The following is a 12,316-nucleotide window of genomic DNA, read 5'->3' as shown; positions in this document are numbered from 1 at the left end:
AAAAGTAGAGGTTCAGTTGGGCTCAGATGGATTACAAGAAGCTTATACTGCTCACTGACTTTAACTAAATGTAGGCTTTTGTAATTAAACCATGGAAACACAATGTGATTGTTTCTTTATGTATGTATGACCAGATGGCACCATTGAACAGAAGTCACTAATTTTCCTTAACAAATTAAGCCCCTCCTGTTTTCTCCTCTCCCACCTGCCACTTTAGACACATCTGATAAGCCAGATGTGTTTGGCAACACAGAGGAGATTGCTCCCCATGCTGCACCACATGTCCGCTTACTTTTCCACTCACAGCACAGTTTTATGAGTTTGGTGATAAGGAGATTATGGCTGCCTTGTGCAAGATTGAAGGAGGATAATTGTCTTTTTAGATGGTGTAAACTTAAACTGTTGCTGTTGAATAGAAGTTTTACCATCGTTCAGTCAAGGTGATATTGAGCGTTGCTTTCATAGAATTTGAAGCATTTGTGAGTTGTGTGCTCCTTGTTTATAAGCTTGACAGGTGTGTGTGTGTGTGTGTGTGTGTGTGTGTGTGTGTGTGTGTGTGTGTGTGTGTGTGTGTGTGGTGTGTGTGTGTGTGTGTGTGTGTGTGTGTGTGTGTGTGTGTGTGTGTGTGTGTGAGAGAGAGAGATTCCCGCAGGTTTTGGACTCCAGGTTGGTATGATGTTGATTATATGGATTTTCCCACTTCGTACCTCGCCACAGTGCTGGTCAAAACAGATAGGGATCTGAGTGTCGAGCCCTAGCAATTCACTCAACAAATTGGCCATTTTGTTTGCCTCATCCCTTTGGATAGACAATCCTCTATTTCAGGTGGCTAGATGCTATCTGCAGTCCTTTTGTATATACTCAGTATCTATTGGACAGTAAATGGCTTTTTCACAGACCATGGCCTTTTCAAAAGCCTTGAACTTACTAGATAAATAGATGGCGTACAGCTTGGTAAGGCCAATTATTAAACGTCTACTTTTGTGTTTTTCTTCGTTTCTCCATTATTTGATTTCCTCATTAGAATTTTTTCAGTATCCTGATAATTAACATTCAGACATTCAAATATATTTGACTATCAGTATTCTTAATTCTCAATTCTTAATCTAAATCATTCCATAGGAAACTACTGGCTGACACACGCTGCATTACAGCTAATACTGATCTCACACACATGGTTATGTTTTCAGTGGCTGAATCAGTTCCATTCAAAAATAGTAAAAATTGTCTGCCATTCCCTACTTTTGGTTTGGGTAAAGGCCACATTCATAGTGTCAGTATTTCATATGATGGGTCGTCAAACCTCTTGGGCCAAATTGAGTGAGATGATTTGTCTGTAAATAAGTTCTGCAGTCATATCCAGAGGGAAATCATCACAAAAGGACATTGTACTATAATAGCACTGCAGGGTACATCAGGTGAAAGCCACATCATCAACTACATGCCACTAAGATCTCTTTTTTGACCCCCTTTGGGTGGTTAAGTTAGGGCTCTGCTGAACAGCTGTCACACATACAAGCTTCACCCTAAGATCTGGAAATAATCTGGCACATCAAGAGGGTACTTTCTCTGTTCATGCTGAATCATGAATGTGCTCTGTGTCTCTGATGTTTCCTTGGCAGTACCCAAGTAACACCAGGTCCTTTTTTTTGGGACAACTTGCAAAAGAATGCCACCGGTGTAAAATAGGGACTCCTTATGAAGACCGTATTAAAAAGATAAGTTATCAGTCAGGATGTGACCAATCCAGTTTTTGTTAATTTTATAAAATTCTGTGTTTTTGCTATTAGTTCCATGCAGTGAGCTGCACAGATTTTAGATTTTGGAAAAAGAGAGCACTCGTATCGGATTGATACTGCGTGTTGGCGGGTACCCTGAGTACATATGGGAAGTATTGGGAAAGGAAAGTTGAATTTGGGGCATCTCTAGTGTAAAGCATAGACAATAAATGAGATGTCTTACCCTTCTCTGTGGGCCTCCCCCTTCTCCAGTTCCTGGATGACACCCAGCAGCACCTTGATGGTCTCTTGGCTGGAGCTGATGAGATTTTCCATGGCCTGGAGCTGTGCTTTAACATCCCCGTCCTGATTCATAGGCACTATTTGCTTACAGGCCTCCTGTGTTTGGTCGGGTGGAGCCCCACCAGCCTCACCACCTATGCAGGGTGACAGAGGCTCCTCCATGCCCCGTAGAGGCCGGGCAGATAACTGTCCTGTGTGGCACTGTGCCTGTGTTGTACAGCCTCTACTGGAACGTGGTAGCGTCTCACTCTGCAGCCCGTTGAGCTGCAGGGCTTTCTTCCGCTTGCTCCGCACAGATGGACTGTCCAAGCACTCCACCTGCGTAAGGGAGTTCCAGGCGATGGGGCCCGTAACCTTGGAGGCCCTGTCCGGCAGGGTTCGGGACGAGCCCTCCTCCAGATTGAGCAGCTGCCTCTTGGTCGAGCGGTCTGTATCAGCCTCCCTGTGTTGTAATCCTGTCCTGGCTTTGGATGGGACACTGCAGAGTTGGTACTCTGCCTGTGCTCCGGCTCCGCTTCCTCTCTGTGTGTCTGCAGGGCAGTCTGTGTCTGCAGAGCAACTGAGCAGCAGAGCGTCAGAGCACAGGCCATCAGGTGCAGTGTGCTGCTCCACTGTGGCAATGCACTCATTAGTATGGAGCAGAGCCCTGGTCCTCCGGACTCCACTCCCCCCGCAGGCTCCCTCCTCCTCCTCCTCATCTAAACCCTGCTCAGCAGCCTTGGACTGCTTCACCTCCATGACAAAACCGTTATCCTGACCTTTATAAGTTTCCACGGCCGCCACGTGTTTAAAGGTGTGGCCTTTCTTGCGCTCAAAGGGAAAGGTCTGATAGCGTTTTTTCAGGTCAGGGGACGTCTGCACGCCTGTGCTCCTTGTGACGTTTGGAATGGATCTGCGGGCAGGGACAGTCATATACTTGCGGTATGCCACTTTGTATGAGATCGGCTTGCCACCTTTCCCCGCTGCCTGCAACTCTGCCTCCCTTTGCTCGTTCTGTGCCTCGCAGATATCCTTGAAACGCACTTGCAGGGCCTTGTTTCTCTTCCTCACCTGTCGACTGGCTTCCAGGGAATACTTCACCCCCAGTGCCAACGAGGTGGAGGGCAAGGGCGCTGCCTCCGAGTCAGACTCTGAGTTGGTGAGCATGCATTTGCCACCCTCCTTGCTCACCATGTTTCCTGAGAGGCATGGAGAAAGACGCTGTGTTAATCATCAGTAATGAATGTCTTAGACAAAGACCCTTGCCTCACTATTACATTCCACTTGACAGAACACACACTATCTAAGCTTAGGGAGAAGGGAGGAACCTGCGCAATTATTTAATGAATATTATTAAAAATTGCTTTTATCAGACACACTCTTTGTACCTGCCAAAAAGCATAGCAAATACAAACTTTAAGTTTGATATTTTACATCATTTTTAACAGGAATAATTTAATTTGACATTGAATATAGTGATGCATTGAAGGTGTGTTGATGTCATGCAGGTCTCAAGTTTTCATATGCATTCATAGTATATCTACCCTTCAAAGAAAACCCTTTTATTTTATTTTATTTTTTATTTACTGGAAAAATGTAGGTACTTTTTACTATAGGAAATTTTGCAGTGGCTCACTCACTTTCATACACTGCACTTACAATCACACTCTCTTACACTGAAATACACTTTGTTAAAAGCCGCAATATACTATTGACTATTCTGAACACTATACATGAGGTCTGCAGTCTATTTCCATAGTTCACTGCGTTCAGCAAGTCCCTTTGCTGTCTGACCATTCCCTTTCACAGTTAATAATGAAGTAAAAATTAGATTTTTCGCACATTTGGCATGTTTGTACTATTCTAGCATATGTGAGTATGCCGTCTATTCATTTTCCATTTTCCAAATTAACCAAGACAAGCGAACATGCTTAAAAATTCCTCCAAACAGACAAACATTTGTCTGATAACTATACAACAACCCCCTAAGGAGAAACATCCTAAGCAGTGATAATAGGAATTATGTTTCCCTGCTACCATACCTGTGGTTGTGGGGAAAGATAATAACACAACTCTGCAGTTTGCCTCTGATGCTCTGACACAAATATAATTCTCTTTATGCCTGTTGATTTACAATAAGCAAACACTCAACATGCTTATATAGATGCGAAATCAGATCAGGACAATTATCCCTATCAGCTTATCTGACATGACTGCTCTCTGTCAACAGGGAATGAATCCCTATTTCAAATCTGTCTGTTTACTTACCTGGTAGCTATAGAATGGACATTTTGTCTCACTGTCTTCTGCATCACATTATGTCTCTGGCTTGGTATTATTAAATTATCATCTGAGTGTCTGGCTCTGTTTGGAGACAGGCAGCCAACTATCTCTGTCTATCTCATCTAACATCTAACAATCTCATCTAAATACTTTAATAAGACCTTGTAGACAAGCAGTATCATCTATACATGTTGGCATTCAGTAATTTTCTGTAAAAGATGCCCTGGCAATCTGCCTACCAAGGACATAGTCACGTTTTCTCATCGGCATGAATATGAATAAAAGCTGACACATTGCCAAAGTGTTCTTAGGTAAGTTCTCCAAAATTGGAGAGCTCCTATTTCCCACACTGAGCATGAAAAATCAAGACAGTTTTGCTGTGAATAATATCTTTGCTTGGTACATTATACCTGAGTTTCAGAGTACTGCCAGATGCCAAATATCTCATGGGCATTGGCACTCTGTCTGTAACAGTCCTGTCATGTTTGAACAGAGTCCACATTGAAGTTTTTTGTTTTGTTTTTTTTATAAAAGAAAACCATGTTTGAAACTTAAAACACCCTTACAGACATATGGACCCAGCAGTGTTACAGATTGACGGTCTTCCCCTGAAACTGTCCAAACATGGCTCAGCAGTGTCACTGAAAATACTGTTCGAGTACAGCACAGCATGCCCATATAGACATGTTAGACATGGCAGCTTTCTGCTGTGCAGGCAGATGTTTGTTTTATTCTCAACAGACAGGTAATTACCAATGTGACCAAATAACCAGGGAGTACAGTGCAATGCAATTTTTGTGGAAACTGTCTATAAGCCCAATACAGAAGACATAAGGAAAGATATTCTGCAATTTGTTATATACTACACAGTATTAGTGCATTAAAAACATAACACGAAAGGAAAAATCTCAATATTGATTTTTACTTTGTCCCACCCCTACAAAATATATTATTATCTAGCATAATACACTGTGTGAAAAGTGGACAAAATAAAACCCAAAGTTCTCAAGTCAGCCCCAGTCACTGCAATTATGCACACATAACGGCCAAGTGAATTTAAAAAAGCACGCAGTGTAGTTATCAGTGAAAACACAGAAGAGTGTTACCATAAAGATCTCCACCTTTGTACTGTATGCATATAATCATTTAATGACTCCCGACCCCCTTGGTATTAGATTGATTGAGCTGTGAAAGCAGTTGGACGTACAATGATGTAAAGGGGTAGAATCAAGGCTGCATGTTGCAAAATCCAATACATTAATTTCCAACTATTACCATGGCTGTGCAGAGACTGAAAGGGAGTCTAATTTTTTTCCCTCCTTGTGATTGTTTGACCATGTGACGTTTATTCCTAGACTATTATGTATTCACCAGCATGGCTGTGCACTCCTGGTCCGTCCCTGTCAGTGTCCTCTGCATGTTTGTCCAAAGGATGACATTTTGAATAAGAGATTAAACTGTTACCCTACATCCCCTCTCCAAATTAGGTCAGTGAATATGTCTATTTTATAAACTAGGCCCCAATTAAACATTATATTCAATATGTGCAAAATTATATTTGATTATAATTTAAGATTGCCAGCCTCTCCTAAACCATCAGATATTGAGACGAATGTAGTTTGTCAGCACAAACAGCAATAGTGTTTTCTCATTACTTGCTACTCTCCCTTCCCTACACACACGCTCCACAATGCCTACCGTTTCATGGTATTGTATCACATCCTCATTTAAATTTGATCCTTTTTGACATGTCAGCACTGCAGGCTAAATGATGTGTCCCTGGCTCCACATATCTGATTTGTTACCCATTGGGTTCAGGCCCGGGCAACTGTAGCAGCACTCGTATCTCACCTCCGGCTGCAACACCACCCCCCGGCCTCTTGCATAAACAGCATGATTCGTCACGCAGGGCTGTGACAACTGCCCCTTTCTAGGGTGGCCCTGATCCTTTTTTTTAAATTTTGGGGCAAGTGAAGTGAACTGACCCACTATTTTCTACCCAGTAGGACGGACCAAAACAGACCTCATAGGGTCATGAACGCATGGCAAAATCAGACTTGTTCACATCTGACCTTGTTTTAGCAGCACAGCTCACATGGCTGTCATACTGGCATTGTGGGTCATTATTTGTGTTTTTCTACGGACCAGAGTGCATTTTGTCCATGATGATAGTCTGTTTCGCATAGCAGATACTTGGGAGCATTTTCTCTGCTAATTCAGCCATTCTTTGAAGCTTTGGAGTGATGCAAGGACAATTCAGATTACTGCGGTAATGCAATTCATTATTCTTTAATGGAAATGGTCTTTATGCTCAGAGCACATGCTCATTTAATGCAACACACCTTGCATTTAAAAATGGGTCCCCATTACTTGCATTATTTTAAACTGCATGTGAGTCAGCAGTTCTGTGAGTGGCAGTTGCCTAATTGAACTTTTGGTTGCCCGGGGTAAAATCTTAAAAGGTGGAAATTTCAGTGTCCTGATTAAACCTGGGGATTGAATGTTTACCGTAACTTTGAGCCTGACTAATTTTGTTTTATCGCTTCTGCTTCACCGAAGGGAAAATTCATTAATATAGTATGCATCACAAAACCAGTGAATTGATTAAACGCTGGAAATATGCCGTACATGTCAATTAGCAACAGCTGCCTAAACAGCCTTTCTTGTTTAAGCATTTAACAGGGTGTTTCATTGAGCTTTTCTATTATCTCTTTATTTCTTTTACATTACTTAAATCTTCTTCCAATTTATGCAAAACGTGTATGTTTTAGCTGTTTGATAGGCATCTGAGAACAAATTAGTATAATAGCAAGCTATTTTGAGGTTTGGATAAGGCCCTTTCCTGTTTCAACATAATAGTGCCACGTGCATAAAGTTATATCTTTCTGAGTTTAGTGTGAACTTGACTTGCCCGCAGAGAGCCCTGACCTCAACCCCATCCAACACCTTTGGGATGAACTGGAACTCTGACTGTGAGCCTTACCACCCAAAATCAGTGGTCAACCTCAATAATGCTCTTGTGGCTGAATGGGAACAAATCCCTGCAGCCAAGTTCCAACAATTCATGCAAAGCCGTCTCACAATAGTGGACGCTATTATAGTAACATATTAAGGCCATGTTTTGGAATGAGATGTTGAACAATATCTTACTGCTAATGTTTTGCAGTACTCTCTAACAGTTAAGTGTATATACCCTCTGATATTTTAAATTCCTCACCAGCTCAAACTTCCCAACAATGACTCAACTGAGTTTTAACTGAATCAAAATCACAGGGAAATATATGCAGCCAGCACTGCATTTTTAAATTCGAGACAAAGTAAGCTTGAAGTCTGCCCTTGTGCTACACAATCCACAGAAAAATTCTTGTTCTCCTATCACTGGAGTTTTACATTATAACAGCTTAGCATGGTCTCGGATGCTGCTTGAACAAAAGAGTGTGGCAGTATCATCATGGTGATGGAAGTTCCAACCTCTACTGTAATCCATCTTTATCTACTCGTGTTTTGTTTTTCTCTTCTCTCTCCTGTCAACTTCTTATAATTACATGGGGCTTAGTAATGTTTTGAAATGTCTTGGATCTGTCTCTTAAGAGCACACTGATTATGCACTAAAATGATATGCAGGCTCTTAATTTACTTTAGATCATGTTGGTAAGGTCATCTGACATTGTGTGTTCACTGATTTTTACTGTCTGTCTGTCTCTGTGCTGCAGCATGTGAGTTAGCCTGGGTGCACCCATGCTCTCAGGGTATCATGTGAGGGTATATATAGCTGAATGATTGACTGTACAGGTCAGTGTTGAGGGATAACAGCAGTAGAGTGCATTAGGCACCCAATGCAGCAAATCCTTTGTCAGTTAATGGTAGCTTAATGCCGTGAGATGGAATAGCACTGGAAATCACAGGATTTTAAGGGATTGTCTTTCTAGTAATTGTTGCTCAGTCATCATGGACCACTGTGCTGTTGCCAAGCACCATTTTAAAGATCTTTGTAGTGATGCAGTAATGACTAAATAACACCAGGAACATATTTTTTGTGTTTTTGTTGAGAGTGAAGTGTAAAGTTAATTGAAAACTGATGTTTTACAATCACTTTTACATCCTAGATTAATGAAATTTTAATATCATCGTGATTCTACAGCAACCGTTTGAAACACTAGAGTTCTGTACAGTGTCAATAGGTTCTGTATAATAAATATTTTCAGATCTGATAAACCAGATCTTCCTAATCTGGTCGACAAACCTCCCAAATGGGGTCAAATTATTTGGCTTACAGGAATAATGCAGAATAGTTTAGGCGTTACTGTTCCATTTACGTTATGGTTTAATATGGTATCATGGTATTTGTGAATATTTGCATCAGTAGTGTTTGTTTTGGTGTCAAAAATCTCTGATACTGTTACAGGATGAATTAATCCGCAGCACTCAGAATATCTTTTTTATGTTGAGTTTCTACCGCAGCATTTATTCAAAAGCCATGACATTACATATATTTTCACAGGTATTATTGTAGTATTTATAATATATTTTTACATTGCTTCCAGTTGTCCCCTTAAGTGCACAAGCAGTGTGTGAGTGAGAGACTGCATGAGATACTGCAGTCTCAGTAGTAGTGTGAATGATTCTAAAAATTCCTATTGAAAGAACTCATGAAACAACTGTGTACTGTATGCCATTTTGCTGCTGTTTTCATGGAGGATCTCTTATCCTTGGACTGTAGCCTACGGACATTGTAGCCTTATTATTTTTACTCACTTTGTCCCCACTGAATTGTACTTGGTTTTTTTCTTATTTCCTTACTTGCTGTAGTTACTTTGCTTTGTGTGCTACGCCTGCACCCAGGTGGGTTCTTGGGAGCTTGATGAATTCACGGGAAGCCTGTATTCCATACGTCAGTGAACATACAGGCTAGATGGGGATCAGACCTCAGGAAACGATGTATGCTGCAGAGGCTGCCTGCGCTAATCAGAATGCATCAGATCACTCTCTTCTTTCCTCTCCTCTTCATGTATCTAAAGAACATTATATCTCTCTTTCTTTTATTTTTTGTTCCCTTGCTCTCACTCTCTTCCCCTTTTGTTGCGTTCTCTCTCTTTGCCTTCTAGACACGCTGAGGTTTCAAAGCTGATGGGTAACTAAAGAACTCCCCTGCTGCTCTCAGATTCTTCCTAGTCATCCCTAGCAAAGAAAAAAGACACATACACACAACCACACGCTAGGATGGAAAAGAAAGGGTGAAAGGACGTTGAGTTTCACTGTGCTTGGTTGGAGCAGAAATAAATATGAGAAAAAATAGACTGATAGTGATGAAGAGGGAAGATGAAGCCATGGAGAAGGATCCATGAACAAGAATAGGCAGAGACCCGGGAGAAAGAGGCGGCAAACGCCATCCTGTCTTGTCGATAAGATAGTAGTATCATTTTTTTTTCAGCTCAACTGGCCCTCATGGAAGCCCCATGTTGTGGAGGGAGCGGCTGTATGAAGCCACTTTGCAATCAACAAAAAAACCCTGTAATTTTCAGCTGTTTTGTTAAGACCTTCTTAGTGTGCAGGACTCTCCACAGAACATGGACATGTCAAGGTCCAGTTAGTCTTTTAGCTAACACTCCTTCCCAGCAGAATTTTATGTGACTGAGCATCTAGAGTGACTGTGTTCAGGATACACAGAAAAACTATTAAGCTGATCTCTCAGCAACTCACCCCGTCAAATGTTTCATCTCACGTTTGCATCCGTGCTCATTTTTCTGAGCACACCAGGGAGCACAGAGTTAAAGGTTCCCTGTGTGGTTTTGAACCTCTAGTAGCGCAACGGAGCTCTTTTTTTACAGAGGGTCCTTGTTTTGTTTGTCATGTGCACATGTATGAAAATCCACACGTGTGGGTGATGCAATATACTGTATATATACATCCCTGACAATGGCGTCATACTGTTCCACTGATCTACAGGTGGTGTTGACACGCCAAAACATGCTGCAATGCGCCAGCAAAGGCAGGGAAGAAGAAGACTGCAAGCTAGTAAATACCTAAAAAATCGGATTTTCAAATGTGTTATTAGAAGGAAATGTATTCAACATACTTGTTAGACCTCAAGGATGCCACAGTGTGGTTTAGTCAGAGGTGCTTAATGTAAACATAACTTGTCTTGTCTCTTTACACAGAAAATGCACAGGCCACCTTTAATGGTTCAAATTCACGTGATGGCTAACCCTGACAACCACCTCCTGAGATCAGTGATTTTAGAAATAGGAAAAAGAAATAGTCACAATGTAGTCACAAATAATTAGTGCTGAAACTATAAATTGATCTACAGAAACTTATTGAGACACTTCTGATATTCGATAAATTGCTTTTGACAGTTACAAACCAACAGTGCAAAACACTTGTTTATAAATTGTATCTCTGGTATGTAACTGGAAATTGAATGTCTGTGGGGTTTGGACTGCTGTTCGGGAACAAAACAAGCAATTTATACATGTTGCCTTGGGCTCTGGGAAATTGTGTTGGGCATTTAGTATTTTATAGACAAAACTGATTGAAGAAACAATAAACAGATGAATTTTAATCAAAACAATTGTTAGTTGCAGAGCTAAAAGTAATAAAACAATAGAGAAATAGGTATAAAGATTCTAGTTTTTGCCTCTTTACCACATAAAACTCCTATCTCCTGTTCCTCTGCCTCTGGGCCTGTCGGAGCCCCAGCTGACTAGGCCCCTACTGCAAAGCAGTGGGGAACACATGCTTTACACACACATACACCAGCGCACACTGACAACAACACCCAGGTGGGATCAGGTGCAAAGCCTCTCCTTCTGTATGCAACAGACGTGAGAAGTCTCTCACGCACACAAATACACGCACGCACGCTGCCTCCTCTTCAACAACAGACACACACGATTCACCTCAACTGCGTGGCGTTGCTGTGACGCTCCCAGGAAAAAAAAATCTGACTCTTAATGAATAATCCTATTAGCACATGAAAGGTAACATCTGGCTCGTTCCAAAAGCAGTCATTCTTTTATAGGAGAGCAATTTGTTTTCTGGGTGAATGAGTACCCCTCCTAGCGAGCAGGGCCATAGGAGGCGAATGCCAACTTCACCACTCGTTTGGAAACCCTGCACTCTCCCTCACTCCTCCCCCCTTCCCATCCTCACGCTCTCTGCCATATTTGTTTGGTTTTGGGGAGGCAAGTGTCTAGAAAAACCGAAGTTCCCAAAAATGCTGCCCGTGCAGGCTAACGCTATTACCCTTGCCAGTTTGAAAAAGCTTTGTTGTTCTACCTTTCCATCTTTATGTACCTCTGCATTTGGGGTAAACATGCGCATGAGTGTCGTGCGCACTCCTTTCTTGTGCGTGCATACGTGCCAGGACGGTCCGTCTCCTTCCTCTCTAGAGCATTAGTGATATCACGGATTCCTAAAAATAAAGAGTAGCTTTGAAGCGGTGGGCCATCACGCCCATCACTCCTGGACGGCCGTGCCCAGTTCTCACAGAGGCGGCACGAAGGTTAAAGAAAGACAGTCACTGACGGATGAAGGGGGAACATGTAATTTCTTTTATCTTGAGCAACATCCTACATTCATCCCTACCCTGTAATTTTGTATAATTGTATTTACATTACATAAATTAGGCTGTGGCAGCAGGTATGTACTTTTCATGTCACTCTTCAGTGCCAGCACATAATACCCTTCAATTGTAAAAAAAATTAAAAAAAAAAAAAAAAAAAAGGAAAAGTCATACTTTCTATTATTTCTCAAAGACAAACTCTTTTCTCTTTGCTCTATATCCCTTTCCCTCTCTTTATCTATCTTCATCTGTTTCCCTCAATCCCCCCAAGTGTCTGTGGAAAGTGAAATAGAGCAGAGGGGAGATTGTATCAGATCGTTGATGTGAGATAGGGTTGAAGGGGAGACTGAGAGTGATGGCAGAAGGGGTTTGTGGGGAAGAGTGGGAGTGACATGCGTTTTGTGTGGTAAGGGAAGGACAGTGGAGATGTGAGGGTTCTAGGCAAGCCATTCTCTCTCTCTCTCTCTCT

At 41.8% G+C, this 12,316-nt stretch overlaps 2 protein-coding genes across 3 annotated transcripts in view; one reads left to right on the top strand and one right to left on the bottom strand.

The window, feature by feature from the left end:
• Window positions 1-3,194, bottom strand: part of LOC118329783 (inhibitory synaptic factor 2A) — a 17,705-nt gene extending 14,511 nt beyond the window's left edge. Inside the window, exon 1 of the mRNA XM_035664084.1 lies at window positions 1,963-3,194. Coding sequence (XP_035519977.1) covers window positions 1,963-3,194 — 1,232 coding nt within the window. The remainder of the gene's footprint in view (window positions 1-1,962) is intronic.
• The window catches only part of dock1 (dedicator of cytokinesis 1), a 168,131-nt gene that overhangs the window by 87,708 nt on the left and 68,107 nt on the right, over window positions 1-12,316 (top strand). The window lies entirely within an intron of this gene.

This window comes from Morone saxatilis, unplaced genomic scaffold (genome assembly GCF_004916995.1).
Source record: "Morone saxatilis isolate NCDOM2014 unplaced genomic scaffold, NCSU_SB_2.0 Contig1, whole genome shotgun sequence".
Taxonomy (NCBI): Eukaryota; Metazoa; Chordata; class Actinopteri; family Moronidae; genus Morone; species Morone saxatilis.
Note: the sequence above shows the minus strand (reverse complement) of the source record. Positions and strands in the feature narration are given on the sequence as shown.